At 49.4% G+C, this 14997-nt stretch overlaps 5 protein-coding genes across 5 annotated transcripts; 1 reads left to right on the top strand and 4 right to left on the bottom strand.

Annotated features, from left to right (window-relative positions):
• Positions 1-117: 117 nt before the first annotated feature.
• On the bottom strand, positions 118-2573 carry C8Q69DRAFT_299134 (hypothetical protein). The gene is made up of 3 exons (XM_028627122.1): positions 2137-2573; positions 860-2061; positions 118-781 (listed from the first exon to the last, which is right to left on the bottom strand). Exons 1-3 carry the CDS (start codon positions 2289-2291, stop codon positions 510-512), a joined length of 1629 nt encoding a protein of 542 aa, XP_028484268.1. The 5' UTR covers positions 2292-2573; the 3' UTR covers positions 118-509.
• Position 2574: 1 nt separating this feature from the next.
• On the bottom strand, positions 2575-4614 carry C8Q69DRAFT_299173 (DNA polymerase subunit Cdc27). Its single transcript, XM_028627124.1, has 8 exons — positions 4422-4614; positions 4309-4364; positions 3993-4234; positions 3744-3922; positions 3393-3686; positions 3305-3326; positions 3123-3254; positions 2575-3072 (listed from the first exon to the last, which is right to left on the bottom strand). Exons 1-8 carry the CDS (start codon positions 4476-4478, stop codon positions 2672-2674), a joined length of 1383 nt encoding a protein of 460 aa, XP_028484267.1. The 5' UTR covers positions 4479-4614; the 3' UTR covers positions 2575-2671.
• Positions 4422-6227, top strand: C8Q69DRAFT_299168 (putative DNA repair protein). Its single transcript, XM_028627123.1, has 3 exons — positions 4422-5337; positions 5390-5507; positions 5565-6227. Exons 1-3 carry the CDS (start codon positions 4821-4823, stop codon positions 6187-6189), a joined length of 1260 nt encoding a protein of 419 aa, XP_028484266.1. The 5' UTR covers positions 4422-4820; the 3' UTR covers positions 6190-6227.
• On the bottom strand, positions 6228-8385 carry C8Q69DRAFT_299183 (Snf7-domain-containing protein). Its single transcript, XM_028627125.1, has 5 exons — positions 7994-8385; positions 7608-7881; positions 7297-7524; positions 7042-7236; positions 6228-6976 (listed from the first exon to the last, which is right to left on the bottom strand). Exons 1-5 carry the CDS (start codon positions 8041-8043, stop codon positions 6266-6268), a joined length of 1458 nt encoding a protein of 485 aa, XP_028484265.1. The 5' UTR covers positions 8044-8385; the 3' UTR covers positions 6228-6265.
• Positions 8386-12352: 3967 nt separating this feature from the next.
• On the bottom strand, positions 12353-14990 carry C8Q69DRAFT_419347 (ER-golgi trafficking TRAPP I complex 85 kDa subunit-domain-containing protein). Its single transcript, XM_028628375.1, has 2 exons — positions 13754-14990; positions 12353-13704 (listed from the first exon to the last, which is right to left on the bottom strand). The coding sequence occupies exons 1-2, from the start codon at positions 14823-14825 to the stop codon at positions 12545-12547; spliced, it is 2232 nt and encodes a 743-aa protein (XP_028484264.1). The 5' UTR covers positions 14826-14990; the 3' UTR covers positions 12353-12544.
• Between the last annotated feature and the right edge of the window lie 7 nt (positions 14991-14997).

Genomic DNA, 14997 nt, shown 5'->3' with positions numbered 1-14997 from the left:
AAAAGCGACGAATATGCTCTGAAAGTGCATTATGAAGATGTGTCGAATACTTTGGCAGAAGTTCATAGATACCAATATCATTATTATTATTATTATTATGAAGACTACATTCTCCAGAGAGAACACGAACACTGATGCTATGACTGTGATAATAACGATAATCATTATATAATAGTATAGCTTAACTATAACCAAACTAATACCCAATCAGGTTCACAACCTGTGTTTCCTTTCTGATGCCGAATCATAACCCTTTCATGAATGATTGATTGACTGAATCCCCCGGAAGAAGAAGAAAAAGAAAAAAGCGCCGCCCTAATGCATTCTCGATGGCAAAATGCATACCATGCTTCCTGCGTAGCATGAAGGTGTAGAAAACATTTAAAAAAAAGCGACATGAATAGCAAGCAAGCTGCAAGAGCAGAGGAGAGCGGATATTAAACCCATTCATTCATAAACAACACCGCATCCGAACACGAACGAGAGAAGTTCAAGATGATTATCTCATCTCATGAAATGACATATGGCTGCGCATCCTTTCCGAAGAGTAGATAGGGTTTCGTGGCGGCGATTTTGAGGATAGTCTGCGCGAAGAGGGAATTGGCCCACGCGAACCAGGGCCGGGTATAATCGGTGATGTTGTTGACGTTGATGGACTCGTGGACGAGGCCGAGGAGACTGGAGTTACGGACGAGGTTGATAGATGCGACGATTTCGTCGTCTGAGTTTGAGGTCAGGGCCTGCACGAGGAGGGACATTGGCCAGGCATTTTCGAGACCGACTGTGTGTTTTGGTTAGAAGATTCTGATTTTTTGGACTGGGGTTAGAGATACAGCATGTGAAAAAAAAAGAGACTTACTGTGTGGTCCACCGATTCCATGGAAGGCAGAACCTGTTAGGTAGTAAGGGTTTCCGTCCTTTTGGAGGATCATTTTGCGCGTGTTCTGATATGTCTGGTCGTTCTTGTCCACGAAGCCCAGCAGTGGCAGGGAGAGCAAGGAAGGCATGTTGGCATCGTCCATGATGATTCGGGAGCCATAGCCGTCCACCTCGAAAGCGAATACCTTGCCGTATTTCTTGTGATCGACCACGCCATGTTCCCAGACAGCCTGCTCGAGATTCTTTCCTCTCGTCCGTAGCTTGTTCACAAGATCAGCCTTCCCGCCTGCAGCTTCAACCACGTCTGCCGTGCGCTGCAGTTCTACAGCCATCATGGCATTGGGTGGGATGAAGAACCCAAGAATCGTAGCGTCGTCACTGGGCCGGAATGCGCTCCTGATGAGGCCTGTCCCACTGTTCAAAGGGTTGCCGATCCCGCTTAAGCTGAGGGTTTCCGTGCCTGCGGTGGTCTCGCGCTGGAAGGTGTACTGATTCGTGACGTACTGATTCTGCGCGTTGAACGTCGGCTGCGATTGGGCATCCAGGACGCCCAGCAGCGTGTCCAGCGCAGTGTACCACCTGCTGGTCACGAATTCAGTAGATCGTGTACTCGCATAGAACTGGTTACCGAGCTTCAGGAAATGGGCCAGGGAATCGAGTTCGTACTTGCACTCGAAGACAAACGAAGGCTCGTATGCGGGATGAACAGTATCCTTCTGTCCATTGTTCGACGGGCTCAGTCCACTTGGAGGAGGCGGCTGAAAGGCATTGCAGTAAGGAGACTCAATGACATATTCCGCTTGGGTGTTGATCGCGCCCAAAATGAGGCTGTAAAGCGACTCATCCGTCTTAGCCAGGGCCTGATACTGCGCCAGCTGGTTTGTGGAGTCACGAAGCCATTCTGCATCAATGTCACCCGTGACAATAAATGTCTGCGCTCCCTGCCACTTGCCGTCTCTCCTGGTCTTCAGCTTTGCTGCTGCAGAACTGTTGACGTGCCATCGAACAGTGGTGTCCAGGGTATTTGGAAAAGCATTCTGGAAGATCTGAGCAAGGTCCTTGTCGACCATACGAGCGGTGATATCTTTAATGACTTTCTCCACGGCGGGAGATGAGAACGTTCGGCATTCCTCTGCGGGGCGCTGGAAAGGCAGCTTCAATGGGCCATCGCTGTACGGTGCGCTGCAAGAAGCGAGTTAGCAAATAATTTATAAATCTCACGATACAATTGATGAAAACACCAGAAAGTGTACTCACTGCTTGACTGCGGAGTAGGCAGTATAGTCCGGGCATGCGCGCCGCAAGAGCACGGGATCGTCATGAACCTGAGGTCGCGTTTCCTTCGCGACGCTCTCTCTGATGAGTAGAGGCAGCACGGCCGCAAGGGCCAATCTCACCGACAAGGAGACCATTATTGTCGGTTAATTGCACCACAGACGGTTGGATGAGAGAAGGTGCAAGAGCACAGAATCAAGGGATGCTGTGCTGGTGATCTACTTAAGCGTCGCGCATTCCGGGCAGAAAAGCTGGGGTAAGCGGGGGCCAAAGTTCAAGGCACAGTTGATTAAGTTGATTAAGCTAGTTAGTTAACTAGGTAAGTACCTAGTCGGTCGAATTGGACGCCACTATCTAAGACATTATATATGATTAGCAGCGCAAAAGACACCCTGCATCGCGGTCAATTTTTCCAGGAATTAAATTCTTGCCTTCATCACTAAGTCTAGAGTAGTCTATAAGGTCACACGGTAACTGGAACTTTACGCACTGACACATAGTACAGCACCGTTGCTAGTTACTTCTTCGAAAAGAACGACATGATACTACCCTGGCCTGCCTTTGGACCGCCTTTACTCTTAGGCCCTGCGCTGATAGCTGGCTTCTTTTTAGGTGGTGGAGCTGGCTCGTCTTCGGAGAATTCCTCCCAGACCGGTTCTTCCACAGTCACTAAAGAGTGATCTGTTAGCTTAGTTAGTCTGCCAGAGAGGAGAAAGCACATACCAAGATACCCCTCCTCGTCCTTGATGGTCTTCTTCTTCATCACTTTCCGCTTGCCTCGGCGGCGACCGCCCTGCACGACGACTTCTTCCTTTGGCTCTGCTGGCTCCTCTGGCTTGGAAGTCTCCTCAGGCTGCGGCTCTTCTGGTTCTGGTTCTGTCTGCTCTTCCTGCTGCGGCGCATCCGGCATATCCTCATCTATTGGGGTTAGCAGGGTCCAGCAACCAGGGTTCTGCGGAGGAACTCACCTTCTTCTTCCATCATCTTCTTCAGCCTCTCCTCTCGTTCCTTCCTAGACTCACGAGACTGCGTCGTCGTGCGTTTACCCGAGTCCAGGAAAAGGTCTTCACGCTCCTCCTCCGAGGCATCGTCGAAAACAACTGCAAAGATTTAGTGTGCGGTGCAACAAGGAGATACCAAAAATACCGACCGTCTTCTCCGCTCGGCTCAGCCTTATGTCAAGTTAGCTCTAGCACAGAGAAGAAGTTGTCCCGTGTAACTGCTAGTAGTGTACTTACAGATTCCGCCCCAGAAGCTGCAGCTGTAGACGATTGTTCCTTTTTCTGCTTCGGTTTAGCCTTTGCAAAAGATGAAAAAATATCAGATCGCTCGCGTTTCAGTGATGTCGGCTTCTCCGACGGTTTTGATTCCGTGCTTCGTTTTGCTGGTGGCTTTGGTTCCGCCCTTTCTGCTCGCTCGTCTTTCGTTTTCTGCGGAGGCTCTTCCTTCTTGAGAGACGGTGTTGTAGCAGGGATAGGCTTTGGTGCAGCAGCTTTTGCTGGAGCAGGCGGTGGTCGAACACCCTTTCTCCGCTTCAAAACAATATGTCAGTCGCTGTCGAGATGCTCCGTACGATCTCGGAGACACACCTTCACATTTTCATTCTGGATCATCCCCCATAGCTGTCCAAGCTCCAAAGGATCTTCATTAGCATAAGTAGACGAGATTTCGCGTCCAACATCAGTCAGCACATTGAGGTCCTGCAGGATCGTTGGCTGCAAGCTGTAAATGTGGATTGAGTGAATGGACTGGAAGGTACTTTTGGCATCTAAAGTACAGTGTAAGCCTTTATCGGACGGTATTGTCGATAAATCATAAAAAACAAATCAGAATCCTACCTTCCAGGTCCTCTTCCCGGACCAAGATCATAGATGTGGTTCGGATCTCTTCTTCAGCAACTTCCGGCTGAGGCATTGAGCTCATGAAGGGACTACTCTGCATCACTTCGTCTTCCCCATCTTTGGCATGGCCATTGGTAGCTGGCTTTTCTGGCGGTTTCTGCACACCGGTGATCACATAGGTTGCATTGACGCTCTGGGCCTTCTTTGCATTTTCACTCCGGTGGAAGTCATACAGCATCCTTTCATAGAAAAAACCAATCAGTCTGGATCTTTTCCACCGTGGCATATATGTCTCGAAGAATGCATCACCTACTGCTTAGCCAGATTGCTATGCACTCTGAGAGCCCGACTCAGCAGGCGATATGTAACCTATACTGTAATCAGTGACATAGAAGATCCGTATCGGGACCCCCAGACGAAGCTTACAGTACGTCGCTCACTGAGAACATTCTCAGCGAGATATCTCTTGTAATCCACCGCCATTCTGAAAAAAAAAAAAACTAGACTGGCAGTTTTCTCGTGCTGAATACTAATAGAAGGGGATGACTAGCCTCTGATGTGCGGGCGACGGCCGACGCGTTCTCCAAACCACTTAACGCGTATCAGTCAGCGGGTCTTGGCATCTCCGCGAGATCTTTTGGTTGCGGATCGAGAAAGACGGCGGCAACTTAAGTCTTACTCTCATACTAGCAGTCCCGGTTCAGTGCTGGACTGCCAACGGTTTATCTCTGCTTCTTCCGCCGGGAGGACGGGCTACGCGACCTCTTGTACGGTTCGGTCTCATCTATTGCTTAATGCGCGGTTCCGCCTCAACTTCCCTCCCAGATGGATCAGTCCTTCGATATACCAGATTCGACCGATTGGCTCGACACGCCGCTCACCCTCGTCGCGCCTCTGGAGTCTGCACTGCGTTGCCAGGTGTGCAAGGATTTCTTTGACAATCCAGTTATCACGTCGTGTAGCCACACGTTCTGCTCGTTATGTATTCGCCGCTGTCTAAGTACGGAAGGGAAATGTCCCGCTTGTCGGAGTTCGGATCAGGAATTGAAGCTACGTCGTAACTGGGCTGTGCAGGAGCTGGTCGACTCCTTCAAGAACGCCCGTCCTGGGATATTGGAACTTGCGAGGAATGCCGCGCGAACCGCAGAGGAAAATGAGTCGGAGCAGCCGGTAGCGAAGAAACGGAAACTGGAGCAACCGGGACAGGGCGAAGCCGTGTCGCAGGACGATGCTCAGTTACAAGGCAGGCAGACTCGTTCTCGGAGTAGGAGAACAGAAAGCCAGGCCGCCACACCGGCTGTGGAGGTTATAGAGGATAGCGGAGATGAGGAATTTGTGCCAGGTTCGTCCCAGACCGGAATTGTCTCCTGTGTTTAGATCTAACAGATGACTAGATGACGGCATGGTCGCGTGCCCTATTTGCAACCGTCGGATGAAGAATGAAGCTGTATTTCCGCACCTAGATAAGTGCACCGGGCCCCAAGAGGCACAACAGCCCGCACCGTCACTAGGGTAAGACCTGGGTTATGCCCCCAGTAGCTGCAGAGGAACTGGACTGAATTGTTATAGATCATTACAACCTCTGAACCAAGTATTACGGGATAACAGTTCCTCGACCAAACGACTGGAAAGACTACCCCATCTGAACTACTCGATATTGAAGGAGGGCGTCCTGCGGAAAAAGCTCAGAGATATGGGAATACCGGACTGGGGTCCAAAACCCCTTTTACAAAAGCGCCATACAGAATGGATGAATCTATGGAATTCCAATTGTGACTCCAAGGTCCCAAAGCCAAAAAGGGAGCTATTACGCGAACTGGATATCTGGGAAAGGACGCAAGGCGGACAAGCATCAGCATCTTCCGCTGCTGCATCTAACCCTATAATGCGGAAGGACTTTGATGCTGCAGCGTGGTCTTCAAGCCACGATGATGACTTCAAGCGGCTGATCGCCAATGCGCGGAAGAGGAGTGATGCGATTGTTCGGACAACGATCCCTCAGGCGTCTGCCCAACAGCAACAAGATCAGGGCTCATCACTTTCTGAGACCGCGGAGGCGTTGCCTCAGATCATCGAGGCCAGAAACCCCGTCCGGGACTCGGTGGAAATCTCTGATGGGAAAGCGGCTGAGGGGAACGGACATGCTGAACAAGACAGCGGCCAAAACCCGATTCTCGGAACCCCGGCTGGGTAATAATGAGAACCTGTCAACTTTAATGTCTTGTTGATCTAGGTACAGCTGTTCCAGGCATTGCGGGTTTGGATACTGTTCACTTTGACTCCAGCGGTTGCTCGGAGCGGTCCTCGATGGACATGTGGGACAACTTTCCAATACTCTCTGCCAGGTCAGAGGCAATATCCCCTTGCTCTGCTTCGGCCTTGCGCGCAGCCTCCTCTGCTGCCTGCTGGATGCTATCCAACTCTGCAAGCCTGTTCCTGGTTTTTTCTGCTTCCTTCTCTTCCTTGGCCTGTAGCTCCTGGTTCTCCAGAGCCTCAAGCTCCTCATCAATCTCGCCCTCGTCAATGACTGGACCTGCTTCATTGAGGATATTTCCTACTTCATCCACCTTGGACATCTCTTCACGCAATTCCTCCACCACATCTTCTACCTTTTCGACGCCGCCGACCTGGGCATGTAGTCCCCGGAGGACTCCTGTGCTGGCTTCCATGACACGCACAATCTCAACCTGATCAGCCGCCTGCTCGATCTTGGTATAGATTTCCTCAAGTTGAGCCAGAGTATCTGATCGCTGCTTCAGATTTTGCTCTGCGAGTTTCTTTGACCGCAGCGCTGATAGGGCAGATAGCCTGTTTTTGTTATTCAGGGCTACCTTTGCAGTATTGTTCAACTCGTTGATCTTCCCTTCCAGATTTGATACCTGCTTTGACAGGCTGGAAATTAATGTTTTGATTGACGCTACGGTGGTATCCTGTTGCGTTATCTCAGTCGAGGTATCATTGCCGGATTTGAACTTGACGGTCTGAAGACGGATGTATTAGTATACTATATTATGTTAAGCTCAGGCTGTGCATACGCATAACTTACCTTTCCGTCGTACACAATGGAGTTACTGTCTCGAGACAGATATATAAGCAAAACATCGAAGTCAGCTTCCGATAATTCCGTCGTATCGTCCATCACGGTGGAAAACTCGTTCACAAAGCTTTCTCTAGAGTAGATCAGGTCGACTTTGGAGGAGCTTAGACTCAGCGCCTGCTTTGTTACTCGACTTGCAGCTTCCTATCATCTGTATTAGCAAGTCCCGCATCAGTACATCGCCAAAAAAGCATTGAAACAAACCTTCAAATTCTCAACCAAAACCAGCTCCTGAGCCTGTAATCGCGGTGAAGATTCAAGACTATCAGACCCCACAACGATCCCCCTCAGCTGTTTGATACCCCAGCTCATCACGTTCCAAGGACTTAACATCCCCGGGTCAATGAGCTGCCACTGCTTCTTCTGCAGACTCGCCCCGCTAGTTTTATATAATTGCAACGGAACCATACTCCGCTTCTGAATCGCCTCGTCCTGCACCAAGAAGAACAGAATGTTAGTGCCCATCCAGTAAGATAAATGATGCCGTGCTTCTTGAGGAGACAGCAATGACATACAAATACACTCGCCAACGCAACCGGCCTTCCCCACTGGGGACTTTCCAGTTCCCTGAGAAGCGTCTCATCGGCTCTTAGAACGATATGGTCGGTTTTCTTCCTCTGTCTTTCACCTCCCCCTCCGGAGCCTAATGTGGATCGTAACGAGGAGAGCTGTCCGGCTCGCGCGGCGTTCGTGAGCGCATGTTCCCACGCTGCGACGTTAACGGCGTATCCGTCCGGATTGGTGCTCTTTTGTAATGCGAAGTCTGAGTAGAGGGATGGGAGGCGGTTCCTAAGATGTGAGAAACATGTTAACTAGCTATACAAATATGCTTTTTGCTCGGCGAGATTTTGGGTCCCCGACCTGAGTTGCAGGGGATAGGAGTTCAAACAATGAAACTTACTTTCGAAACGCATCCTCGTGAGTGAGGATGTATGTCAAGAGGTCACTCATGGTGAGCGAGTGATCCCGACAGCAAATGAGATTCGCTGTCTGAGTATGAAATAAACGCTGGACGTAGGGGCTTCCCCGGGGTAAGTGAGAGGTTATCGTTTCGTTTTTCCGTCTGGTAACAGGATCAAGTGCAGTCAAGTCGTTAATGAAGATTGTATGACACAACTAATGTCTGTTGATCCAGCAGCGCAACGATTCGAACTGGGCCTGGCGTTGGCCAGCTTGTCTCGTACAGTACATCCAGCTGGCCCATTCGAGGCTCCGACAAGGAAGGCCTGAGGTTGGAGCTAATCGGATATCGATAAGACGCGCTATGACACGCTGCACGTGACCTTGTATGGGACGTCACCGTTGAATCGGGTGAGAACTATTGTTTCTTACCACAGGCTTATATTCATTTTGGGTTCTTCTGTGATTCGAGGAAATAAAAATGGAACTCTACAAGTTTGAGATTGAGCATTTGTAGTTTTCCTTGACAACAGGCCGCATGAAAGACCGGCCATCTATCTTGATCCGTTCTAAGTATTTCGGATCTTTTCTACACTATGTCCGTCGCCAGGAAGGAGGAAGAGTAACCATGACAGGGTCAATCAAAGAGGAATGGTAGTAGTAGTATTAATAACGTCTTGCGGCACAGGCGAAGTCTGTATCCCTGGTGACCTCCCATACGGTATAGAGACGTACTAAGCTATGGAATTACATACATAAAGTGCAACCTTGGAAGACAATTCTTGTTCGAAGGCTTGTAGCATATTATCAAATTATCAAAGAGGAATAGACTCGGTGAGGAGATAGTTTCGATCGGTTAATTCAAGCGGGTTCCAACGAAACTGAGTTCAAAGTCACGAGCATTATAAAGTCCTGTGAGGGGCTAAAAGAACTGGTAAAACTTGTCTCACATCGGTGCTTCCATCTGGCGCAAGCTGTCGCATGGATTCCCGTTTTCTGAGAATCTCATCTACGGTCTCTGCCATTCCAGAGGCATGGAAAGCGCGCGCGATGGCGGCATGGACCTCGAGTAGGAGAGGACTTGGTAGCTCGGTATGGTTGCCCTCTGGCCTTGTGAAGCGGACGAGTCATTCTCCGTTGTCGTTGGAAGGTGCATTCTAGACATCCAGATACCAGTGGGGAAACTCGTCGAATGTTCTAACCTTGTACAAATTTGGCTCGTCCTGGTTTAATTAGCATGAAATTTTCATCTATATGATTCTGATTTTATACTAACCATGGGCTCGAGTGTAAAAGTGAGGGATCCGAACTCTCTCCTCAGTGGCTCCCATATGATCATCGTGTTTCTTGGCTCATTGATCCATTCTGGTTTCATACATTGTCCAATTGGCCGCATAGGAGGTGTCTTGGTTCCGCCAGTAGGGGCTGCGTAGGGGGTAAGCGGTTGATCATCATTATTGCCTATACGCAAGACTTTTACACCTACCCCACAGGGGGCACCACGAGAAGGTATGAGGCACTTATAAGGCCGGACACTCAAAAACTCACCTTGCTTGGTTTTACTTTGCCCGCGATTGATACCTCAGAGTATAGGTTAGCCTCACGGTCTAACCCCAGCTGGCCGCTGGCTCTGGGTCAATGATTGAGAAGTGGGAAGGTGGCAGTTTGATGAGGCACGAACAAATAGCTCGCCCCCCGCAACATACAAAGCCCTGTTGCCTTCGGTAAGCCTGGCCTTATCCTGCTTCGTCAAACGGGGTATCGTAGGCTCTCTGGGTGCTTTTGGAGCAGAGGCGGTAGACTCCTCTGTCCGTGACCCTTGCTTGCTGCCAAATATATATGCAGCTACAACAACCTGGTCGGCGTGTATGATTGCACAGGCTTCCTGGTTTCTCTTCAGATATTAGGGCAATATATCACTTAAGGATACCGAATTCTAGCCTATCGGGTGTACTCACCTAATCAACAGCCTGCCCCCTGTTACAATCGGACTTTCTTAACTGAGAAATCTTATTTAATAGGATCATTTCTCGACGAATGAAGAAGAGATCGCGTCAAAATGAGTGCAGGATCTCACTTCAGAAATCGTCTTGAAGCTGGGCTCAGGTAATAGGAGAGAGAACAACATACAGTTGTACGAACTACATGGAATTAGCACATCCCAAAAGGCACAAGGCAACAGCTTACTTAATGAGCAGTGCGACTGCTTGCCATAGTGGATACAATTCGAGCATGTACCATTGTGGACGTCCGCAACAGACACGCAGCGCCGGTACGGACCTCGGGTTGGTATTCGATCCACTGTTGTGTGCCCTTTCTCCTCGAAAAGTGACGGCCGTTAACCTCGCATACCTCTCTCAGGCCAATCGTAGCGATACGTGAAGGCCCAGCGACCGAACCTCTGAAGCCTTGGTACAGGTACATACCTACATATCAAGATCGCGCAGATCTTGGCAACCGTTACAGGCTACAACCGTCAGCAATCAACCACAACGATGCAATAACCACTTACGAGGATTGTTCTCGTCGCCTTTGACATAGACGAGTATCGAATTCCTGTACGAACCGCGTTTTCGTAGAGTTGCACTCGTGAAGGGTCTTACTCAACCATCTGCATTTCTTTCGGCGCGCGCGTCCGCTCTTCGGGGATCCGACAAACCCTCTTGTTTTAAGCATATTTAGCGGTCTTGCGATTGCGGAAAGTGTGGGACAAACTTCCGATAATAGTTCATGAAGGCTAGTCCCGCTTCTAATTGCTGTAATCAACTTCCTCTGAGAGGACTGGAGTAACAATGCTCGTTCAACTCGTGTCAATCGGACGCCATCCGGAGGCTGCAGGGCCGGGTTATGGGGAAAATCCTCTATAAAAGACCGCCGTTTCTTCCAGACTGGAGTCGATAGGCCACTTGATGGGGTTGTAGCGCCTATATAAGGGTCCTTAATCCGCGTGCGGTTAGCCCCTAAAGCAATTAGTCCAATAGTTATTTATCATAATCTTGAACACCTGCAGATCTAAATAAAGTCTAGGTTCATAGGATTATTAATAGTTACGGATGCTGCAATTGGATTCCAGGTTATGATCCTGCGCAGGGCTTGATCTCGTGTGAGGGTAGCAGGGTCAACGTGTAGAATTGTCCGGGAGCCGTTTCTGACCCCGGGGAGGCATTTTTGTAACACAATTCAGGATATGTAACAGACAAACAGGAGGCTCGTTACGGCACTTCCAAGATTAAGACCGATGATTAAATGTAGCCGATTATTATCAGCAAGCTGAGGGAAAAGAGAACAAGAAGATGACGTGAGTGGAGAAGCAACAGATCAGCGACAGGGAGAGAGGAAGACAAGAGAGAAATATCGTTAATCAAAAGGCACCCTAGCTTTTAACAAAAGTGTCAATTGAATTATTTACTTCAACAAGGCCCTACAAATCACTTAGCATGATCGCTCGCTTTCAGAAGTTGTCAGAAGTTGGTATCCTCAACATGACATACCTTCGAGCCGAGAACGAGATATATAGCACGATATAAAACCTATCAGCTGAAGAATGACGTAGTTTTAATGCGAACAGAGATTTATCCCAGTACGCCTGAGCACTCGGAGAGAGGATCATTAATTTTGGCACTTTTCAGTGCTGATATTTCCCAAGAGATCATTTCTCCATTAATTCATATATTCCAGAAAACCCGAAGAGAGACCCAATATTGTCAACGGAAGATATTACTTTTCGTGCCTAGGCGAATGGGAAATAAATAAAAGAAAAGAACTTGCTCGGGCACAAGATGGAAGAGTACAGATATTGACCTAGGCGAAATGGAGAATCTTGGATGACATGTCTCAGAATGTATCTGCAAATTGTTCTTCTGCCAGCAGATGGCAGATTGTCTATAAAATTCTTGAGTATGTCAACGATCTTGTCTCTCGACGAATGAGGATAATAAGTGTATAAGTAGCTTTTGTCGCGCATGTGCCTCATCTGGATTCGATGGCGACGGGGACAAGGTGCCACTGAGCTGAGACAGCTCTCGCGTTACTAAAGGATGAAAGCTGGCGTCCATCGGCACCCGACTGCTATAAGTATCGGGGGCGAGCTGCAAAATGCCACTATCATGCTATATAGAATGTATAGAACAAACAACGTGAAGCCACCTATTTCCACCAGTATAGGATTGAAGAAGACACTGTGGAAGGAGGAAATACTTATGAATAGTGGCGGGGGTGCTCTAGGTAGCAATTAATTAGGATGAAGTCCAATAGCGTGAATAGTCTAGGAGGTGAATAGTCGATAGATTTCAGTACTCTTCAGTTCTCCAAGGATTGCGCGGCACATTCCCTTGAAATTTCGAGGTTCAGACAGTTAATGTAGGTCAAATAGCATAATATGGATATTTCTGTCGTATTATTATATTCACCGTGAACAGCTGTAGGAGACTAATAGTAGATACACCTCCCTTTGAACTCCGTCCAATAGATGCCGTGACATCACTTTGGATCCTAGCTCTATAGTGGAATGCCCTCTTTATACGCCCGGTATCAAAGCCCTGTTTATTTTAGCTCATTCAAAGTCATCATCACGAGTGTCGTTATCGTCCCTAGTCGCCCTCGCGTGGCTAAGAGGGCCCGTCTCATGAGGTGCAACTCCTCCAATCGTAGATTTGTTGCGGCGATGGCGATGATCTAGCTTCTCGCTCGTCTCCTCAGTGCCCAATTGGGATGCCGTGGCAGCTTCGTCAGTTGTGTCGATTCCCCTGGATTCTAGGTACTCGACCTTGACCGCACGCTTCAGGTTATCAACGAAGTTTTGCATCTCTGGGAGGGGGAAGGTGCCCTCGGATTCTAGAACCTCTGCATATAGTCGCTCTGCCTCTTCAAGACAGTCCGATGCGAGGGTTGGCTTGCCCATCCTCATCCAGGAATCGGCAGCAAGGATAGACCACATACCGGCCTTCCGTCGACGAGCGCCCCATTTTGCAGGACCTGCTCCGGTTTTCGATGCGTAGCAAGCAGAAACCCGTTCCATGTAGAGGACTTGACCGATTGAGCCAACCAGTCCCAAGTCCATCACCCTCATGGCCCACTTTGCAGCGCTTTCAACGGCTGAACCGCCTCGAGATTTCAAAAGCTCACTCCCCAGGGCAAGACTTCGGAGAGCGTTGGGCGCATCGGAGCATCGCGTCAGGTACGAATAGCATGAAATGTCGAACATCTGGTCGATACTCTCCAGCTTGGTTTTCGCAGTGGCTGCAAGTGGGTTCAGCAGCATGCTTACGCCGCACATCTCATGCGCCCCAGCGTGGTATTTCCAAGCCTTGTCGTTATTGAAGTCCGACCTGAGGAGCTCATAGGTAGAACTAGATAACTTCCAATCGCGAAGCATAAATGCAAAATCCGCCATCTTCCGCAAGAGGGCCTCTGGGGAATCCGGCTGATAGAAACCCTGAGTGGTATCATAATTTCCACTTGTAGAGCCCGACCCGGAGCCTATGAAGGTCGATCTGGTGCCGGCACCGAACCCAGCAAACCTCCGAGACATGGACATAAAGCGGCCGCTCAGTCCACGCCGTCGAGATGCTACTTGATCATTCCAAACTGCTACCCTATTTTCCATGTATGGAATCACGGACTGCGCAACCAACTCTCGTACAAATGTCTTGATGGCTGTCACGTCTGATTCAAAAAGGTATTGGGCCTCTGTTCCGAGATCCACCAATGTCTCTGTCTACAGTTAGCCTGGCCCGTGGTGAGATCGGCGAATGTCCCTTACGTGTTTCACCCATCCTCGACAGATCCTCCGACGGTGACAGCCACTCGCAAGGCGGTACCTGGACACTATCATCATCTGTGATAACGCACTGATTACTCCGCAATCTCAGTAGATGACAATGCAGCCCAAAATGTCGCTTCATCTGATCATAAAGCCTGGTCGATTCTGTGATATCATCTCGATCCTCATCGTGAACCAAGACATAATATCTGAGGTATTCCGGATGCATCCAAGGAGGAGGCCGCCGGCTTCCTTGGCTGGTTTCCGCATAGAGCTGTCGTAATGACTCAAGAGGAGATGAGTTGCGTGAGCTGATGGCAATGACACAAGCAACAGGGTGTCTGAATGTCTCATGCGGCGTGGCAGTGGAGCTCGAGAGCAATCGACGGAGAAATAGTTTATAGAAAGGAGATGTAGGCGGGACATTTCCCGAAGGTATATCACTAGGACGAAACAGCCCGCCCAAAGGCTCGTCAGCTGAATCCAACTGTCTTTCCAAGATCTCCTCTATTTGACCCAGCGGCGACTCCGGACCACCGCCTGCGGCTTTAGGAGACTGGCCTACTGATGGTAGCTCAGCGAAGCGTACTCCATAATCCTCCCATCCGCGACTAGAACCAATGCTGTCTCGAATCACCACCTTGCCCGGAACATTCTCTCCAAACGGCCGGACCAGTTCCCAGAAACCGTCTTTGAAACCCTTCTGCCGTACCAATTCATTCGTATCGTCTGACGCGTAAATACCAATCGTAGGAGAGAAAGCGCGGATTATCAGTGATCTGATATCATTTGCGCCATCGAGCGGACCTCCTAAAGATGACCCAAGCGATGATCTGCTAAGGCGGGGGGTGGATGTCGACACCCTCGAGATTGGAGATGCTGAGCGCGACGGGAGCTCCGGAGAGAAAGGCACAGTTGGTGATTGTATGATGTTAGAGTCGGCTAGGTTCGAATTTAATGAATTAGAAGACTCGACTTCATCTGGATATCTGGTCTTGGGGACAACGATCGGAGCTCCTGGCGCAAAGGACGGCAGAGGCTTGACCGGAGCAGCATCTCCGGGAGATGTCATGGACACCTGCTGTCTTCTGAACGTCTGACTGGAATTCTGTGCCTGAAGCTAGCTGTCCGCATCTATAAGTGGTTGGTGATTGTAGAACGCGATCTCGTGGGGTGAAGAGTGATAAGTTATGGCGGAGAGTTGGATATCAAGAGGGCGCCCCGTGTGTAAGTAACGTCAGTCA

Source organism: Paecilomyces variotii, assembly GCF_004022145.1.
Source record: "Paecilomyces variotii strain CBS 101075 chromosome Unknown C8Q69scaffold_7, whole genome shotgun sequence".
NCBI classification, from domain to species: Eukaryota; Fungi; Ascomycota; class Eurotiomycetes; order Eurotiales; family Thermoascaceae; genus Paecilomyces; species Paecilomyces variotii.
Note: the sequence above shows the minus strand (reverse complement) of the source record. Positions and strands in the feature narration are given on the sequence as shown.